At 44.2% G+C, this 22,150-nt stretch overlaps 1 protein-coding gene across 2 annotated transcripts in view; it reads left to right on the top strand.

Moving 5' to 3' along the window:
* The window catches only part of LOC126278011 (facilitated trehalose transporter Tret1-like), a 132,376-nt gene that overhangs the window by 88,408 nt on the left and 21,818 nt on the right, over positions 1-22,150 (top strand). For both annotated transcript variants that reach the window (XM_049977715.1, XM_049977714.1), the window contains one exon: positions 20,613-20,909. In XM_049977715.1, the coding sequence (XP_049833672.1) occupies positions 20,613-20,909 (297 nt within the window). The remainder of the gene's footprint in view (positions 1-20,612; positions 20,910-22,150) is intronic.

Here is a 22,150-nt window from a genome sequence, read left to right as displayed (position 1 = left end):
AACCCCTGCTCTAGTGGGAGGACATCTGGACCTCTATCAAACCCTGGGAAAAGTTAAGGCTCACCTCACTTGGGCTACGTTGTATAAGGTTATCAGTCGATTAGTAGGTATGTGTGACGCCTGTAAGAAGATAAGAAGGCTAAAATCAGTAATACTCCTCCGAAGGGGTTGTTACAATCCGATTGCGAGGAGAATCCTATGGATAAACTCTTTATCGATTACGTAGGGCCTCTTCCTCGTATCAAGAACTGGAACCGATGTACTATGGAGGTTGTTAACGTTTTTTCCAGATTTCTATGGTTAATCCCTAGTCGTGGGCTCACGTCGGCCATTACCATTGCGTATCTGACCAACATCTTCAGCTGGTTTGGACCCCCTAAGGCTCTTGTTAGCGATAACGCTCCGGTGTTTGTTTCCGAACAGTTTAAGCAGTTTTACTTTCGTAACGCTGTTAAGCACCGAATCATCAGATGATATTATCACCAGGCCCATTTTGCCGAGAGAGTGAATCGCAATCTTAAGTTAACTTTTATCATTTACCATCATAAGCCTCCAAGTAAGTGGGCGACCACCTCGCCTTGGCTCAATTTTACATTTAACACTGTGCATGCATCCAGGGCAACTCCTACCGCTCTCTTGTTTCCCATCAATTCCGCTCTATCCAATTTGTGAGATATTAACGACATCCTGCCTTCGTCCGTTACTCCTGAAAATCTTAGGGAAAATTGGGAACGGGCCAGGAATAACGTTAGGTCAGCCCACCGCCGCCACGAACGGTGATGTCATAGGAATAGACGACCCTTTCAAGGCAAGGTAGGGGATAAGGTATTCGGGAAGAACTGTGCCATTCAGGCGAGGGGTGGTGCCAAACTCTGGAAGTTCACTCCTCGTTTCATCCCATTCTCTATCATCCAACTTCTGGGTCCGGTTAACTTGCTTGTCAGGCACCTGACCACTGGTATGGTCCTCTGGGTGCACCTTAATCAACTTAAGCTCGTCAATTAACCTCCTCCTTTTTCTTCTGTAGGCTCGATTAGGGTCCAGTGGTTTAAGGGGCGAGGGGGGGGGGAGGGGGGGTGAGCCGTGGCAGGATTGCTGGCGCCGCCTTTCGGTTTCCTGGCGCCACTAGCTCGATCTGTTGTGTGATTCCCTCTGGCTTGAGGCCACTGAGATCTTTGCTCGAGATTGTTGATAGGCACGGGATGTGTTGTGGCGTGGGAACTGAGGAAGGGTAACGGAGCGGCGAGGACGGTGAGAGAGGTCCGGCGGCGAGTAAGACGAGCACTTGCGCATATGTCTTGGGCACAGAGTCTGGCGAGTGGCTGCAGGGCATTTTTGACGGTACGGTTTGAATCCTTGGCTGACTTCGAGTGCCGTCTTCATGCCTAGCCTGGCCAACCAGCTATGCGTAGAACCTCAGTCCACCTGATTTTCAACATTGGTCTGTAGCTCCACATCTCAGATGCTTAGATTCTTTTCTGTTCCGGTTTTCCCAAAGCCCATGTTTCACTACCACACAATGCTGTACTCAGACGTACATTCTCAGAAATTTCTTCCTCAAATTAAAGCCGATATTTGATATTAGTAGTCTTCTCTTGGCCAGGAATGCCTTTTTGCCATATCTAGTCTGCTTTTAATGTCCTCCTTAGTCCGTACGTCATTGCTTATTTTATTGCCTAGGCAGCAGAATGCCTTAACTTCATTTACCTCGTGACCATCAGCCCTGGTGTTACGTTTCTCGCTCTTCTCATTTCTAATACTTCTCATTACCTTAGTCTGTCTTCGATTTACTCTCAGTCCATACTGTGTTCTGATTAGATTGTTCATTCCGTTCAGAAGATAATGTAATTCTCCTTCACTTTCACTCAGGATAGCAATGTCATCAGCGAATCGTAGCATTGATATCCTTTCCCCTTGAATTTTAATTCCACTCCTGAACCTTTCTTTCGTTCCCACCATTGCTTCCTCGATGTACAGATTGAACAGTAGGAGCGAAACGCTACATCCCCGTCTTACACCATTTTTAATCCGAAAACTTAGTTCTTAGTCGTCCACTTTAATTATTCCCTCTTGGCTGTTGTAGACAAGGTATAAGACCTGTCTCTCCCTATAGCTTACCCGTATTTTTTTCAGAATTTCGAACATCTTGCGCGATTTTGCATTGTCGAACGCTTTTTCCAGATCGACAAATACTACGAACGTGTCCTGATTTTTCTTTAGTCCTGCTTCCATTATTAAACGCACCGTCAGAATTGCTCTCATTTGCCTCTACTTGTCCTAAAGCCAAACTTGTCCTCGTCTGACACATCCTCAATTTTCTTTTCAGTTCTTCTGTATATTATCCTTGTAAGCAACTTGGATGCTTGAGCTGTTAAGCTGATTGTGCGACAATTCTCGCAATTGTCAGCTCTTGCCGTCTTCGGAATTGTGTGGATCATGCTTTTCCGAAAGTCAGATGGTATGTCGCCAGAATCCTACATTCTACATACCAACGTCAATAGTCGTTTTGTTGCCACTTCCCCCAATGATTTTAGAAATTCTGTTGAAATGTTATCTATCCCTTTTGCCTTATTTGATCTTAAGTCCTCCAAAGCTCTTTTAAATTCTAATTCTAATACTGGATCATAACGGGTGGCAGGGACAAAGAATACAGTGAATTTTTTTAAGTGCTTTATCTGAAAACTACCTTGAGCAGTTAAACAGAGAACCGACTCGTGGCGATAACATATTAGACTTTTTGGTGACAAACAGACCCGAACTATTTGAAACAGTTAACGCAGAACAGGAAATCAGCGATCATAAAGCGGTTATTGCATCGATGATTTCAGCCTTAAATAGAAATGTTAAAAGAGGTAGGAAGATTTTTCTGTTTAGCAAAACTGACAAATAGCAGATTTCAGAGTACTTGACGGCTCAACACAAAAGTTTTGTCTCAAGTGTAGATAGTGTTGAGGAGCAGTGGACAAAGTTCAAAACCATCGTACAATATGCGTTAGATGAGTATGTGCCAAGCAAGATCGTAAGAGATGGAAAAGAGCCACCGTGGTACAACAACCGAGTTAGGAAACTGCTGCGGAAGCAAAGGGAACTCTACAGCAAACATAAATACAGCCAAAGCCTTGCAGATAAACAAAAATTACGCGAAACGAAATGTAGTGTGAGGAGGGCTATGCGAGAAGCGTTCAATGAATTCGAACGTAAACTTCTATGTATTGACTTGCCAGAAAATCCTAAGAAATTTTGGTCTTATGTCAAAGCGGTAGGTGGATCAAAACAAAATGTCCAAACACTCTGTGACCAAAATGGTACTGAAACAGAGGATGACAGACTAAAGGCCGAAATACTAAATGTCTTTGTCCAAAGCTGTTTCACAGAGGAAGACCGCATTGTAGTTCCTTTCTAGATTGTCGCACAGATGACAAAATGGTAGATATCGAAATAGACGCCAGAGGGATAGAGAAACAATTAAAATCGCTTAAAAGAGGAAAGGCAGCTGGACCTGATGGGATACCAGTTCGATTTTACACAGAGTACGCGAAGGAACTTTCCCCCCTTCTTGCAGCGGTGTATCGTAGGTCTCTAGAAGAGCGTAGCGTTCCAAAGGATTGGAAAAGTGCACAGGTCATCCCGTTTTTCAAGAAGGGACGTCGAACAGATGTGCAGACTATAGACCTATATCTCTAACTTTAATCAGTTGTAGAATTTTGGAACATGTATTATGTTCGAGTATAATGACTTTTCTGGAGACTAGAAATCTACTCTGTAGGAATCAGCATGGGTTTCGAAAAAGACCCAGCTCGCGCTATTCGTCCACGAGACTCAGAGGGCCATAGACACGGGTTCACAGGTAGATGCTGTGTTTCTTGACTTCCGCAAGGCGTTCGATACAGTTCGCCACAGTCTTTTAATGAACAAAGTAAGAGAATATGGACTATGATTTGATTGAAGAGTTCCTAGATAACAGAACGCAGCATGTCATTCTCAATGGAGAGAAGTCTTCCGAAGTAAGAGTGTTTTTAGATGTGCTGCAGGGGAGTGTCGTAGGACCGTTGATATTCACAATATACATAAGTGACCTTATGGATGACATAGAAAGTTCACTGAGGCTTTTTGCAGATGATGCTGTGATGTATCAAGAGGTTGTAACAATGGAAAATTGTACTGAAATGCAGGAGGATCTGCAGCGAATTGACGCATAGTGCAGGGAATGGCAATTGAGTCTCAATGTAGGGAAGTGTAATGTGCTGCGAATACATAGAAAGATAGTTCCCTTATCATTTAACTACAAAATAGCAGTTCAGCAACTGGAAGCAGTTAATTCCATAAATTATCTGGAAGTACGCATTAGGATTGATTTAAAATGGAATGATCATATAAAGTTGATCGTCGGTAAAGCAGATGCCAGACTGAGATTCATTGGAAGAATCCTAAGGAAATGCAATCCGAAAACAAACGAAGTAGGTTACAGTACGCTTGTTCGCCCACTGCTTGAATACTGCTCAGCAGTGTGGGATCCGTACCAGATAGGGTTGATAGAAGAGATAGAGAAGATCCAACGGAGAGCAGCGCGCTTCGTTACAGTATCATTTAGTAATCGCGAAAGCGTTACGAAGATAATATATAAACTCCAGTGGAAAACTCTGCAGGGGAGACGCTCAATAGCTCCGTAAGGGCTTTTGTTAAAGTTTCGAGAACATACCTTGACCGTGGAGTCAAATAGTATATTGCTCCCTCCAACGTACATCTCGCGAAGAGACTACCAGGATAAAATAAGAGAGATTAGAGCCCACATACAGGCATACCGACAATCTCCCTTTCCACGAACAATACGAGACTGGAATAGAAGGGAGAACCGATAGAGATACTCAAGGTACCCTCCACCACACACGATCAGGTGGCTTGTGGAGTATGGATGTAGATGTATATGTAGATACGCAAATATTAGCTTTTCAGAGCATTCACATAAGGTTGGCCCGGTGGCGACACCTACAACGTGCTGACATCAGGAAAGTTTCCAACCGATTTCTCATACAGAAACAGCAATCGACCGGCGTTGCCTGGTGAGACGTTGTTGTGATGCCTCGTGTAAGAAGGAGAAATGCGTACCATCACGTTTCCTACTTTCGTAAAGGTCGGATTGTAGACTATCGCGAATGCGGTTTATCTTATCGCGACATTGCTGCTCGCGCTGGTCGAGATCCCTTCACTGTTAGCAGAATATGGAATCGGTGGGTTCAGGAGGGTAATACGGAACGCCAAGCTGGATCCCAACGGCCACGTATCACTTGCAGTCGAGATGATAGGCATTTTATCCGCATGGCTTTAACTCATCGTGCAGCAACGTCTCAATCCCTCAGTCAGTAGATGGAGACGTTTGCAAGACAACAACCATCTGCACGAACAGTTCGACGACGTTTGCAGCAGCATGGACTATCTCGGTGGTATCCTCCACCCTCAGGGTACCCTCCACCACATACCGTCAGGTTGCTTGCGGAGTATGGATGTAGATGTAGATCTCCTATCTCTTCTAAATCAACTCCTGTTTCTTCTTCTACCACATCAGACAAATCTTCCCCCTCATAGAGGCTTATTTATTCTTTCCACCTATCCACTCAATCCTCTTCATTTAACAGTGGAATTTTCTGTTAATGTTACCACCCTTGCTTTTAATGTCTCAGAAGGTTGTTCTGACTTTCCTGTATGCTGAGTCTCTGAGTCTGTCCTTCCAACAATCATTCCTTTTTCGATGTCTTCACATTTTTCCTGCAGCCACTTCCTCTTAGCTTCCCTGCACTTACTATTTATTTTATTTTTCAGCAACTTGTATTACTGTATTCCTGAGTTTCCTGGAGCATTTTTGTACTTCCTCCTTTCATCGATAAACTGAAGTATTTCTTTTGTTACCTGTGGTTTCTTCGCAGTTACCCTCTTTGTACCTATGTTTTCCTTCCCAACTTCTGTGATGGTCCTTTTTAGCGATGTCGATTCCTCTTCAACTGTACCTCCTACTGAGCTATTCCTTAGTTCTGTATGTATAGCCTTGGAGAACTTCAACCACATCTCGTTATTCCTTAGTACTTCAATATCCCACTTCTTTGCGTACTGATTCTTCCTGACTAATGTCTTAAACTTCAACCTACTCTTCATCACTACTAGATTGTTATCTGAGTCTATATCTGCTCCTGGGTACACCTTAGTATTCAGTACGTGATTCGGGAATCTCTGACTGACCATGATGTAATCTAACTGAAATCTTCCGTATCTCCCGGCCTTTTCCAAGTATACCTCCTCCTCTTGTGATTCTTGAAAGGGTATTCGGTATTACTAGCTGAAACTTGTTACAGAACTCAATTAGTGTTTCTCCTCTCTCAATCCTTGTCCGAAGCCCATATTCTCCTGTAACCTTTTCTTCTACTCCTTCCCCTGCACCTGCATTCCAGTCCCCCATGACTATTAGATTTTCATCCCCCTTTACATGCTGTATTACTCTTTCAGTATCCTCATACACTTTCTCTATCTCTTCATCTTCAGATTGAGACGTCGGCATGTATGCCTGAACTATCGTCGTCGGTGTTGGTTTCTGTCGGTTACAATAAGAACAACCCTTTCACTGAACTGTTAACAGTAACACACCCTCTGCCCTACCTTCCTATTCATAACGAATCCTACTCCTGTTATACCATTTTCTGCTGCTGTTGATATTATCCTACACTTATCTGACCAGAAATCCTTCTTTCCACTTCACTTCACTGACCCCTACTATCTCTAGATTGAGTCTTTGCATTTCCCTTTTCAATAGTTTCTAATTTCCCTACCACGTTCAAGCTTCTGACATTCCACGTCCCGACTCGTAGTACGTTATCCTTCCGTTGATTATTCAGTCTTTTTCTCATGGTAACATCCCTCTTGGCAGACCCCTCTCGCAGATCTGAAAAGAGGACTATTCCGGAATCTTTTGCCAATGGAGAGATCTTCATGACACTTCTTCAATTACAGGCCACATGTCCTGTGAATACACATTACGTGTCTTTAATGCAGTGTTTTCCATTGCCTTCAGCACCCTCATGCCATTGATCATTGCTGATTCTTCCGCCTTTAGGGTCAATTTCCCACTCCTAGGACAAGAGAGTGCCCTGAACCTTTGTCCGCTCCTCCACCCTCTTTGACAAGACCGTTGGCAGAATGAAGGTGATTTCTTATGCCAGAAGTCTTCGGCCGCCAATGCTGATTATTAATCAAGATTTAAGCAGAGGCGGGATTCGAACCCGGGACAGAAGACGTTTTGATTATGAATCAAAGACGCTAACCCTAGACCACAACCATGGGTCAATGTACGGATTGATTAATATCGGGGATGGGCTACAACACTATCTCATTCCCTTCTTAAACGACAGCTACCCTTTCATGCTCTTTGACTCTTATAACTGCCCTTTTAGTTATATACAAGTAGTAAATAGTCTCTCGATCCCTGTATTTTACCCTTGCTAATATTTCAGTCATCATTGTCAAAGGCTTTCTGTAAATCTACGAACGCTATAAACACATGTTTGCATTTCCTTAACCTTTCTTCTACGATAACCATAGTGTGACTATTGCCTCATGTGTTCCTACATTATCTGGAATCTGAACTGATCTTGTCTGAGGTCGGCTTCTACCAGTTTTTCCATTCTTCTGTAAAGAATTCGTGTTAATATTTTGCAGCCATGACTTCTTAAACTTATACTTCGAAAATAATCACACCTATGATACCCGCTTTCTTTGGAATTGGAATTATTAAATTCCTCTTGAAGTCTGAGGGTATTTCGCCTGTCTCCCACTAGATGTAAGAGTTTCGCCGTGGCTGGCTCTCCCAGGGCTTTCAGTTGTTCTGATGGAATGTCATCTGCTCCCGGGACCTTGTTTCAACTTAGGTCTTTCAGTGCTCTGTCAAGTTCTTCTCGAAATATCGTATCTCCCACTTCATGTCCATCTACGTGCTATTTCTATAATATTCTAGTTCATATCTTTTGTGTAGACCCTCTATATGCTCTTTCCATGTTCCAGCTTTCCTTTCTTTGTTTCAAGCAACTATCACTCGAAACACACATAGGGCTCAAAACCGCAAAATTTGTTTTTGCAGTTTTCTATCAAGTGAGTTTTGGAAACGAACACCCAGGTTTCTAAGTTGCCGCTAAGACAGGTTTTAGTGAGGAGATCTAGATAAGGCTATTTTCATTTTGAATGCATCACAACCTTAATAAAACTTTAATTGGTAGGTGAATACTGTCGTTTCAGTTTTCCATAATTCTAGCAAGCATTTGAATAAGCTAATTTTCCACACCATCCTTGGATTTTTCAACAACTTGATCCATGTTGCTGGATTTCTGCCATATAACAGGGAATTACTTCGAAAACGTTAACAGCGCTGGAAAGTACTTTTCACAGGAAACATAGGCGAGTTTACTTACCATGACTTCCGTCCAGAAAAGCTGCTACGTGGTATGTGAAAGACGCCAGACCTTGGCACTATCGAAGAATGTTGCTAGATAGTTGGAGTTCTAGTGCTGACAAACAAACACTGCCTGTTTACGTCTCTCACGAGATCTTCGCACGACGTTGGTTTAACGACTTTTCTGACGTTTCACCAGCACAAGTGGCTGGCAATTTCAAGGGCTCACCCAGCATTTTTGATGGTGGACTGGAGTCAACAACTGACCACGAAAGTCTCAACGGTTTTGCACTGCCAATTATCTTCACTGTTTTATCTAATCTAAGTTACTACACAAAATTTACACAATTCTTGTAAAGTGATCATGTATACTACTTCCTTGTTAAGCGGGGATGAAGTACCTCTTCTTTGCCTTCTCTGTTGATGACATCCAGTGAGACCGCGAAATTTCCGCGCTCTGTTGTAAAGCTTAATTATTAGTGAATGAACAGTGCCACTAGGAACTCTGTTAACTAACTATATCTAGAGGATAACAAACAACATTAATAAATGTACATTTAACAGTTTCCTCTTCCATGATGAAAGCTTTCCTTAACTCTTTAGGCTTCATTTAAGTGTAGCACATTTGTTAAAACGTACATAACTTTCTTCTGTTGGAAATGGCGGGCCATCACTACAAGGCAAAAAGGCACGATGTAAATACATGTCTTAAATACTTCTTTCCTTTATAAATTTATCATGTTTAGCAAGTTCCTCAACATAATCTGTTTCTTCGAAAAGACGAGTGCATACTACAGTGTCTGTAACGTTCACAGCATCTTTTCTACAACATTTCGAAAGTCAAGTTTGTTGCAAAACTTGCATTCCGAGGGAAAAGCATGGAGGGCTAATTCAGTCTCTTTTGTCTAAAGATTGTTCCCATTACGGCCATCATAACACTCCTTAAACATACTCGAAACACTATCTCTTACAAATCGCTCACTAAACAGAAACACTTAATCGAAAACGATAACACTCACAGAATCATGCAGCGTCCAACGTACAAGCCAAGAGTTCCTCAGTGATGTGCGTACAACAGCAGCAACGCGTCTCATCCTACGCACTGTTTATTGCGCCCCCTGCGTTGCAGACTACGCGTCACGAGTTAGCGGCTGCTATAGCAGGCTACAGTGGCATCGCGGAAACTGGAGACGTTTCCTCTCCACTTACCTGAAACAAAAGAAAGAACAGGTAAAGTGACATTATTTCAGTCCCAGACCTACCATCCATCCCTTTTCATTTGAGATAAGAGTCCCTCAGAGCTCTTTCGGAAAAAAAAGTTGTGATCAACTCCAATTAAAACACGAGATGCGTTTGAAGAAATTCATGTCACCACCATAAGCTGCTTTTCGGTGAATAATGCTTTACTGACGATTAGTTTCGGTAGGAGGTTCCTGTCCATATAGGCGTGCGTGATAAAGCGCAGCTTCCGTGACGGGGAGGTGCGCCGGCTCCGGAACAAATCAGCCACATGTGTTAACAACGAGGTTTGGCGGGCAGGCTAGTCTGGATGTGGTTTTAGGTGGTTTCCCACATCCCACTAGGAGCATACTGGGCTGGTATCAAATTCCTGCGTCAGTTGCACGATTCGCAAACACGTAGAAAAAGATTGCTCAAACGTTTCAAGGGGAAGTAACAGTGAAATTTCAAGCCCGTTGCAAATAAATTACAGGGGAATGAAAATTTGTTTGGTAACATGTCTCGTCATGTTGAATTCTGTGGGTAAATCCAATTTACTAAACAAATTTTTTTCAGACGATCTGAGTATTGAGTTTTGACAAAAATTAATATTTTTCCAAACCTGAACGTGGAGTCGTTGGCTGTCACGTAATGTATTCACAAAAATGTTTTGAACCGAAGTTTTTAAAACTGATGGAGCAGTACAATTTTTTTGTTTTTGTATCGGCCATTCTGATATTTTTCCAAAAGTTTGAAATATAATGATCTTTTTAACACTATATACATACGAAAAGAATAAACAAATTATAAAAAATATGTATTTATAATACGTGACAATAATTTAGCGTTAAATAAAAATACTACGACATTATGCAGTGTTCGGCCCAGTATGGAGGAACAAATAAATAAAAGACAATAGTTTCAAAATTGTATACTTTATTTTTAGTTTAATGGAACGATGAAAAATCTAGGATGGAATGCAATAGTATAATGAAACGGAAAGTTGCTACTCACCATACAGCAGAGACGCTGAGTCGCAGTTAGCCACAACCGAAAGACTGTCACAAATAAAGCTTTCGGCCAGCAAGGCCTTCGCTGAAAATGGACAACAGACACACACACACACACACACACACACACACACACACACACACACACACACACACAAACGCGCGCGCGCGCGTAAACCAAACACACACACATGATTGCAAACTCAGGCAACTAAACCACACTGCGAGCAGCATCACCAGTGTATGATGGTAGTGGCGACTGGATGGGGGTAAGGAGGAGGCTGGGGCGGGGAGGAGGAGGGATAGTATGATAGGGGTGACGGACAATGAAATGTTGCTGAGGTTAGATGGAGGGCAGGGAAGAACTGGGGAGAGATAGTGAAAAAGGAGATAAGTAAAAAGACTGGGTGCGATGGTGTAATGAGGGCTGTGCAGTGCTGGAATGGGAACGGGGAAGGGGTGAGGACAATGACTAACGAAAGTTGAGGCCAGTAGGGTTACAGGAACGTAGGGGATATAATGAAGGGAAAGTTCCCACCTACGCAATTCAGAAATGCTGGTGTCGGAGGGAAGGATCCATAAGGTACAGGCTTTGAAGCAGTCATTGAAATGAAGGATGTTATGTTGGACAGTGTGCTCAGGAACAGGATACATACGAAAAGTGTAAACTGACCACACTTTAACGGTGGCTACATTCGTGTGGATTGACAGCTTGATGGTTGTCATGCCCACATAGAATGCAGCTCACTTGTTGCAGCATAGCTTATAGACCACGTGACTGGTTTCACAGATAGTCTTGCCTTTAATGGGTATGGTAAGGTCTTGCATCTAGGGCTATTACAGTGGTACGAGCCATGAGGTAAGGGGTTCGGAGCAGGGGTTGTGTAGGGATGGACAAGAGTGTTGTGTAGATTCGGTAGGCAGTGGAATACCTGTGTGAGAGGGGAAGGAAGGATGGTGGGCAGGAAATTTCTCATTTCAGGACATGACTAGAGGTAGTCGAAACCCTGGTGAAGAATGTATGTGGAGAATGTAATTCAGTTGTTCCAGCCCCAGGTAGCACTGAGCTACGAGGGGAATGCTCTCTGTGGCCAGACGTTGGGACTTTGGAAGGAGGTGGTGTGCCCGTTTGGGAGGATAATTACAGTCTGTGAAGGCCTCAGTGAGACCCTCAGTATATATCGAGAGGGACCACTCGTCACTGCAGATACTATGAGCGTGGTTGGCTAGGCTGTATGGAAAGGACTTCTTGGTAAGGAATGGGTGGCAGCTGTCGAAATGGAGGTATTGCTGGTGGTCTGATATCGACGGAGGTACTGATGTAGCCACTTTGATGTGGAGGTCTACAACTAGGAAGGTGTCTTGTTGGTTGAGTAGGACCAGGTAAGCAAATGTGGAAGAAGTTATTAACGTTCATGTCACACTCCGTCCAAATCGCAAATAGGTCATCAATGAATCTGAAGCAGGTGAGGGGTTTAGGATTCTGGGTGTTTAGAAAGGATTCTTGTAGATGGCCCATGAATAGGTTGGCACACAATTTGTAGTTTAGACGTTACATCAAACATTCCCATCTCCACTGCGGCTGCATGGGTGGGCCGTCGACCGCGGGTGTAGCTGGCCATGTGGAATAAAAGTAGGTCTTTTCTGGCCGTCAGGCGTCCAGCTGTCATCAATCGTCGTGCTTCGGTGTCGCGTTAGACTTGGCAGACTGTATACTGCAGGAGCGTTACCGCTAGAGTGTATATATCGTGGTATGAATAAAGTAATGTAAATGAAGTGGACTGTATTCGAGTCTTTAATCATCTGCTCGCTCTAAGAACCTAACACCGCGCCGCCACAGACACTGGGCCATAAATCTTTATAAATACTTTCTTTCCAATTCACAAATGAGTCCGCCCCAAACGTGAATACACATATCTGGATATAACAAAAAAATGAAAATTATAGTTGCACTTCTTTACGTTGATTTCGGATGCACATATAGATTAGGCACATATACATCCACGATTACAGATGTTCGTACAGATTATGCACATATACAGATATATTCATATAAATTTCTGCACCATATGCATCTATCTACTGATAGAAAAATAACTTCACTTTAACCTTATGAAAACAGTCAAATTGTCACAATAAAAAAATTTTACTCCTCTGTCAATTAAAACATTTATGGCTCAATTTTTTTTTTCTGAATACACTCCATGACAACCAACAATCCACTCATGGATTTGAAAAAGTATGAAGAAAAAGTTGTTTAGAAAATTAGATTTACCCACTGAATTCAGCACGCCAAGGTATGCTATGAAAAAAATTTTCACCCCCCTACGATTTTTTTTACGACTGCGTTCAAATTTCGCCGGTACCTCCCCTTAATGACGTCAGCCGAATTTGGGATTTGAGATGATGAATGGTGAAGATGTGAAGGACTGGGAGTCGAACCCGGATAGCCCACTTAACGCGAGCTGTCACCTTAACTGTCTCGGCTATCCGAGATCCCAAAAAAATATGGTTCAAATGGCTCTAAGCACTATGGGACTTAACAGCTGAGGTCATCAGTCCCCTATACATAGAACTACTTAAACCTAATTAACCCAAGGACATCACACACATCCATGCCCGAGGCAGGATTCGAACCTACGACCGTAGCAGCAGCGAGATTCTGGACTGAAGTGCCTAGAACCGCTCGGCCACAGGGCCACCTCCCGAGTTCCCAGCCTGTTACACACTACTGACATAGCGTCACCTGCTCATGAACCCTTTTCTCGCAGTTACTGATTCCCGTAAGAGATCGGACTGATGACCTCTGATGTTAAGTTTGGGTTTGAGGTACTTGGGGAAGGAGACCAGACAGCGAGGTCATCGGTCTCATCGGATTAGGGAAGAACGGGGAAGGAAGTCGGCAGTGCCCTTTCAAAGGATCCATCCCGGCATTTGCCTGGAGCGATTTAGGGAAATCACGGAAAACCTAAATCAGGATGGCCGGACGCGGGATTGAACCGTCGTCCTCCCGAATGCGAGTCCACTGTCTAACCACTGCGCCACCTCGCTCGGTAGATGTTAAGTCCCATAATGCTTAGAGCCATTTTTTTTCTTATTGTGTGGTTTGTTGTAATCAATTTGTGTGAGTATTGTTTTTAGATGATTACATTTCTAGACTCAAACTGACACACTCATCAGGTCGCATGTGGGATATTCGGTACTTTTTTTTGACTTAAGTATCATGACTAGCGACGAGTTAGTTTAACATAGTTCTGACATTGTGACATTTACTTCACCGTAAACCTGATGGGATATGGTACGATGTTCTTAACATATACGCGCATTTTACGGTGTTTATGGATTTTGGATTGATATCGAGCTGATTATAGCTATGAGTTTTGAGATTGTTATGTGCTGCTATTGTGAGTCACAAGTTGTTTCTGTGCGGCACGAGACTCCTGCCATATTTACGATTGTGACAACACATTGTTTATTTTATCACCTTTGTTTTCCCCAGATTTTGCAAGATTTTGATTTAGTAATCTTCCATTCCATGATTGGTTTTTAGTCTGAATCAATTTAACAACAGGTTTTTCACCCGCAGTCCCCTCCCCCCCCCCCCCTCACACCCACAAACGCATTTTGTGCTAGGACGTTTCTTAAACATTGGGCTTGTACCCTGGTGTCCTGTTTGTCTTCGCACACTTACCTTACTCTTAGCTTACTCTTTTCCTCACTACCTGTCGCGATATAGCTTGCTATGAGTCAGTTCCTATTTGGATGGGCCGTCATTTTATAGATGGGTCGATAGTGTGATACCTTATACTCCCAGGGAAATAGTATTATATTATTATATCCTCTTAAGGATATGGGTCTGAGATCCTTGGTTGCTACACACTTGTTTTTGCCCGCATATTAATTCATGTATTGGACAACAAGGCATATCTTTTTATTTTGATTTGCTATATTAATATGCTCTCGAGATATTTTAGAAATGTTCCTCGCATGTTCTCTGCATACCGTTTTCCACTTAATATGTCACCTGCCGTTGAGTTTTGCTTCTGGTTGTGTTTTTGATGTTCTGACAACTAATTCTGATATACCATCAGTAGTGATAATAAGCAGGCGCTGGATATGCACACTATCCTGTCCTTCATAGATTATACGGCGATGTTTTACTTCGAATGAGGACAGGCCTTCATATGAACTAGGGTTTTTCTCATCTATAAGAATTATGCGGGTATTTGTTTATAAAAAACTTTGTTCATTTGTGCTTCTGATTACATATTGTCTGTTTTTGTTCTTTTGTGATGTTTTGCATGTCCTGTTATAACTCTAAGATGTTCAAATAGTTACGTTGCTAACCAGTATGTGTACATAGCCTACATTTTTGTGCTTTACTGGCACAGATACATGCCTTAGCGCTGAGACCTGTATTTTGTAAGTTTCAAGAACTTTTGTCATTACGCTTCATTTTCTGAAAAGCCAACTGTGGTATATCTTGATATACACTACACGTATATTTGTTTTAATATGAAGGGGCTTGAAGATAGCACACTGAAATGCAGAAACTGATTTTCAAAATAAAGTAAAATAATTTCTCAAATGCATACGACTGTTTGGTGATTTTCCTTGATAAACACCAAGATGGAGGTGCGCGACATAAATGAAAGTTAACAGGCACGTTTCACACGACATCTATTCAGATTTCGTCTGCTCCACTATGAGGATGCAAAACGTGAACATTACTTGCCCTATTACAAAGGTTAAGGCAAGGAATAAGTACCTAAAGGTAAAACACAGTGAGTGTTTTACAACTTCTGACTTTATTCAGAAAACAGTTGCAACTCCTGACATACTTTCTCTGAAAGAACTGTAACCACGAAAATCCCAAGTCTTTACACAAAGACGGTGACTAACTACCTCCGTTCCGTGCACTTAAATTGAATCTGTCAGTAGCGGGTGAGCCCACATCCACAACACGACATGTAGAAGTCCTTAGCTAAAAGAGGAGAATTCCATCAGCTGCGATGCAGCTACAGCGGATGACTGTGCTTGGCTCTGCCTGGCTACTCTCTTCTGCTGCCCCTGCTCATATTACTACCAACTTCCCACTCTGACTGCAATAGACTATACATATTCCGCGAGAAGACCTAACCTAACACACTGCTCCATGAAACACGACAACTAGCAAGGAAATAGTACACTTTAGCTTTTGTTCGTAAGTAGACAAATAGTGAAGAGCATTATATGTTTCTTTGTTCTCACGTCTTCAATACGAACTTATTACTTCACTCGTATATAGATTTCTCTGCTGATTCCAGTACATCTTGTATTGTATTGTATGTCAACCAGGGACCTAGAAACGACGGAGAGGCTCCGTCCCCGCCGCAGCCGCAGTGGTCCACAACCTCACGACGACTACCGCAGTCCACTTCACCTCTCCACCGCCCCACACCGAACCCAGGGTTATTGTGCGGTTCGGCCCCCTGTAGACCGCCCCCCCCCCCCCCTCCCGTCCTGCACCCCCGGTACGTCTCACACCAAACGAGTGTAGCCCCTCCCTATGTTTGCGTGGTAGAGTAATGGTGGTGTACGCGTACGTGGAGAACTTATTTGCGCAGCAAACGCCGATCTAATGTAGCTGAGGCGGAATAAAGGGAACCAGCCCGCAGTCACCAAGGCAGATGGAAAACCGCCTAAAAACTATCCACAGACTGGCCGGTTCACCTGATCTCGACACAAGTTCGCCGGGCGGATTCATGCCGGGCACCAGGCGCTCCTTCCCACTCCGGAAAGCCGTGCGTTAGACCGCTCAGCTAACCGTTCGGGATGTCGCAGCGATGCTCATTACCACTTTATACTGAGATTACAAAGGTCGTGAGATGGCCCCTAATATCATGTGACACCTCGTTTTGCCGGCCGTAGTGCAGAAACTCGACGTGGCACGGACTCAACAAGTCGTTGCAAGCTCCTGCAGGAATATTAACCCTTGCCGCCTATACAGATGTCCATAGTTCCGAAAGTGTTGCCCATGTAGGGCTTTGTACCCTAAGTGACCCCTCCATTGTGTCCCATAAATGTTCGATCGGAATCGTATCGGGCGATCTCAGTGGCCAAATCATTCGCTCGAACTCTCCAGAATGTTCTTCAAACCAATTGCGAACAACTATTGCACGGTGACATTTCTCATTGTCATTCCATCGTTGTCTGAGAACATGTAGTCGTGTATGGCTTCAGATGACTCCCAAGTAGCCGAACATAAGCATTTCCAGTCAATAAGCGGTTCAGTCGCACCAGACGACACAGTCCGTCCCATGTAAACAGAGCCCCCACGGTTGTGGAGGCACTCCAGCTAGCACAGTGCCTTGTTGACAACTTGGGTCCATGGCTTCGTGAGGCCTTCGCCACACTAGAACCCTACCATCAGCTCGTACCACATTGATTACTGCGGCTGTTTCAAGCAGTGTTGCTCGTACGTCAGAACTGACAACTCACGCAAACGCCGCTGTTCTCGGTCGTTAAGTGGATCCTGTCGGTCACTGCTTTGTGTGCAGTAAGAGAGATTGCCTGAAATTTGGTATTCTCAACATACTCTTGACACTGTGGATGTCGGAATACTGAATTACCTACTGATATCCGAAATGGGATGTCCCAGGCGTCTAACTACAGTTGCCATTCCGCGTTCAGTGTCTGTTAATTCCCGTCGTGCAGCCATAATCACGTCGGAAATCTTTTCACATGACTCACCTGAGAACGACTCACAGCTCTGCCAATGTACGTACCTTTTATATCTTGTGTACTCGACACTGCTACCATCTGAATACGTTCATAACGCTTTACCATGACTTTTGTCAATTCTGTGTACGTCAGACAACTGTCTGACCATCACCTGCAACTTCTAGCGACCACGCCCTGCGGCCCTATTCTGTATCGTTCATACCGATCGGTGTAGTGGGTTAGTCTCGGTAGTGACGTCTTTTTTCGGTTTTTTGTCGAAATATCCTATTCAGTAAGCTTCTGAGACCAGTTACCGAACGGTTCTCCCTCCGATGTTAAGATAATTGTACTGAGAGGTTTTAGATTTCGGTGTTGCACTGTCGGTCGGTGAGCAGTGGTTTATGTACACCTATAATTTGTCATTTTATACATATTTAGCGGTTTTAGCTTTGGATTTAGTGATTGTGTTACTAAAGCCGGCCGCTGGTGGCCGAGCGGTTCTAAGCGCTTCAGTCTGGAACCGCGCGACCGCTACGGTCCAGTCGGAAAGTAAGTTCATAATAGAATATTCTCCTTTGTTAGAAATATGGTTAGGTTACGTTGTTACTGTGAATGGTTACATCAAAAAAAAATTTCGGTCAATATAATCTCAAAATACGTGTTATTTTTTATGCAAATAAGAGTTTAAAGACCATTACATATCAAGACATTGGCTCTGCTTACGTATATTACATGAGTGTGAACTCACGTTGCTAGTGACTTTGTGTATTTTTTCCCACAAATGGTGTAGTTAGTAATTATCGAAACGTGTTTAGAATTTTCAAGTAACAATGGAAAGTAATTATGTGAAGCCTGATAGTGGAAACCTTCAAAATTATCACGCAATTCTGACTTACGCAGCACCTTCGGGAAAGAAGTAAACCTACGTTCCTGTCCGCAATAGTACAAAAATTGAGCTGTAAATTATTGTTGTTTGGCGTGGCTAAGTGATTAGCGCGCGGGTATGCGATAAGAAAGGCTACGACTTCGAGCACGGATGGAGCACTAAAAACATTTTTTTCGCTCTTCATTTATGCAACACGTTATAAGACAATGTTATTCGTGTAAGTGAAGATTTTTCTGCAATATTTGTTATTACTTACAGGTAATAGCGCACTTCCTCAGTAATGATTTCGTGATTTCTGTGTGTTTAAAAATCAAAATATGAAATTGCTGTGAGTGAAACATCCGAGAGTGAATTTATATTTTTTTCTTGTCAGAAATAATTCACCATTCTTTCCGAATATGTAGCGATTTCCGAGTATGCGGTTAGACAGGAATGAAATAAAACAACTTAAAATACTGGGAATGTACCTAGCAGCAGTCATCTTCATAATCTTGCTTGTCACAAGTATTTACCTGCGATCGAATTCTCAACAACAGTAGGCAGAGATGAAAGATCTCCGCCGTAACATTTTTAGACTGTAGCGTCACATACGAAACATTTTCATTCATGAGAAGCATGTTATAAACCTGGACGAACTGCAGGAGCTCTCGAAAATGCGTTTTTTTTCAGTTTTGTTTTTAATACCCAAATCGATGACGTATCATGTAGGGAAGTGGGCTACTTAATCATTTGGATCTCTTGGAGCGAGTTATACCCACATTCTGTTTATCTTTTTATTCTTTGAATTTCTCAGAATCAATTTTATGGGTGTTTTTATAGATGTATTAGTACAATGTGGTACTACATACTATTCTTAATTCATTTTCCGAAACGCAAAATCCTAAACACGATGTCAGTGTGAATGAGAATAAGATGACATAATGCGACATTTACGACAATCTGCAGAATACAGTCAAATACGCTATCTTTTCGGTACTTCGAAGAATAGTACGCTTGTGTGGTCTGCTAGCCGCTTTGTGTTCGTGGCGCTGTGATCGCTGCAGAACGCATGCGGGGCCGCTTGCTTTTAATTGGCTTGCGCGACACGAACCGACTACAGCGCTTCGGCTCTCTAGACCCGAACAGTATTGCTTCCGAAATGCATACTGAATAACGCAGGGGCTCTAATTCGAGTACTAGACCGTTCGGTGTTCTTGAGTACCGAAACGGTTGGAACAATAGCGGAAAGATACAGAATACGCACCCTGGTCAGAACTGTTCACCTGATCGCGACCACAACAACAAACACCCTCGCCTATCTTGGCCTCACCTTTGACCGTCACCTCACCTGGATCCCTCAACTCCGCCCCATCCAATCCAAAGCCCACAACCGCCTCTGACTCCTCAAACTCCTCTCTGGGCGGACATGGGGGTTGCACCCCGCTACCATCCTACAAATCCTTAATCCGTCCCATCCTCTGTTATGCCAATCCCCCTGGATATCGCCCCCCCCCCCCCCAAAATTCTATAAGTCCCTCCAGAACCTTGAGCGTCATGCACTCTGCCTCGCCTTCCATATACACCTCCCGTCCCCCACGCGGATCCCCTATGACCTCATTCCTTTCCCGCATCTGCTTCTATTCCTCGAACATATCCGCATCCACTACACCTCCCGCCGCCTTAATCCCCCTCACCCCCTGGTTGCTCCTCTCCTCTCCCGTCCCGCGCCCTGCCACGTCTTCATTGTCGCTTCCCCCCTACCCTCCATCTCCACACCCTTCATCTCCTTTCCCAAGGTGGCTTCCATTAACTCCCCCTCCCGGATGATGGCCTCTCTGCCTCCATTTATCCCTCCTATCAACTCTGATCCTCACTCCCCCTCCTTTCCTCGATCTTTTACCCGGGCTCCCTGTCCCCCCTTCCATCCACATTTTTCCCCACCTCCCCTCTCTCTACCCCCTTCTCTCCCCCAAGTCCTTTTGCATTTCCTCTATCTGCCTTTTCCCATTCCCTCTCGAGCCTGCCCTGCCCCTCTCCCCCCTTATGAGTCTTCTCCCTCCTTTGTCCCCCCACCCTTTTCGTTTTTTCCTCTCCTACCTCCTTTCTTTCCCCCAAAGACTGCTACACTCTAACTTCCACTTCCTCATTTCGAAGACAAGTCTGTCGAAGTAAGGCGACCGCGCCCTCGCTATTCATTGGCTAATGTAGATTCCCTCGAAAGACCAAAGGGATGGGGGGGGGGGGGGGGGAACGATGTGTAATCGATGTAGCAGAGAAAATGCGGGAATTGATCGACGGTTTACGAAGTGAAAAGCGGAAGTGCGCGCCAGTAATCGTTAAGCAGGTAAATGGAACGTGTGAACGATCGATGACGTGGACCTAATGGCAGGCGCTGCGGTGGCTCCGTCGCGGAATCTCCGAGGAGGAGGTGGAGCACCAGATGGCATGCATCCAGGCCTCACTGGACGCGGGCGGCTCCAAGCAGGGCGACGGCGACCGCCGGCCACTGTGCGAGCTACTGCGCTGCCGGGCCTCCCTCGTGGCCGTCGCCATCGTCCTCCTGCTGTTCCTCAACCAGCAGTTCTGCGGCACCCTCTCCGTCAACAGCTACGCAGTCTTCATCTTCAACGAAGCTGGCGGCTCCCTGTCACCGGAGGTGGCAACCATCATCCTAGGCGTACTGCAGGTACCATCGCACATTCTCCAGGCCAGATATCTATTTTCCCATATTACACTACTGGCCACTAAAATTGCTACACCACGAACATAACGTGCTACAGACGCGATATTTTACCGACAGGAAGAAGATGCTGCGACATTGACGCATGGTGCAGGCAATGGCAATTGAATCTCAATGTAGACAAGTGTAATCTGCAGCGAATACATAGAAAGAAAGATCCCTTATCATTTAGCTACAATATAGCAGGTCGGCAACTGGAAGCAGCTAATTCCATAAATTATCTGGGAGTACGCATTAGGAGTGATTTAAAATGGAATGATCATATAAAGTTGATCGTCGGTAAAGCAGATGCCAGACTGAGATTCATTGGAAGAAGCCTAAGGGAATGCAATCCGAAAACAAAGGAAGTAGTTTACAGTACGCTTGTTCGCCCACTGCTTGAATGCGGTGTGGGAGCCGTACCAAATTGGGTTGATAGAAGAGATAGGGAGGATACAACGGAGAGCAGCGCGTTTCGTTACAGGATCATTTAGTAATCGCGAAAGCGTTACGCAGATGATACATAAACTCCAGTGGAAGACACTGCAGGAGAGACGCTCCGTGGCTCGGTATGGGCTCTTGTTAAAGTTTCGAGAACATACCATCACCTATGAGTCAAGCAGTATATTGCTCCCTCCTAAGTATATCTCGCAAAGAGACCATGAGGATAAGATTAGAGAGATTAGAGACCACACAGAAGCATACCGACAATCTCCCTTTCCACGAAAAATACGAGACTGGAATAGAAGGGAGAACCGATAGAGGTACTCAAGGAACCCTCCACCACACACGATCAGGTGGCTTGCGGAGTATGGATGTAGATGTAGATATGAAAATATTAGCTTTTCAGAGCATTCACACAAGGTTGCCCTGGTGGCGACACCTACAACGTGCTGACATCAGGAATGACTGTTAGCAGAATACGGAATCGGTGGGTTCAGGAGGTAATTCGGAACGCCGTGCTGGATCCCAACGGCCACGTATCACTTGCAGTCGAGATGACAGGCATTTTATCCGCATGGCTGTAACTGATCGTGCAGCCATGTCTCGATCCCTCAGTCAACAGATGGGGACGTTTGCAAGACAACAACCATCTGCACGAACAGTTCGACGACGTTTGCAGCAGCATGGACTATCTCGGTGGCCATGGCTGCGGTTGCCCTTGACGCTGCATCACAGACAGCAGCGCCTGCGATGGGGTACTCGAC

This window comes from Schistocerca gregaria, chromosome 6, assembly GCF_023897955.1.
Source record: "Schistocerca gregaria isolate iqSchGreg1 chromosome 6, iqSchGreg1.2, whole genome shotgun sequence".
In the NCBI taxonomy this organism is placed as follows: Eukaryota; Metazoa; Arthropoda; class Insecta; order Orthoptera; family Acrididae; genus Schistocerca; species Schistocerca gregaria.
Note: the sequence above shows the minus strand (reverse complement) of the source record. Positions and strands in the feature narration are given on the sequence as shown.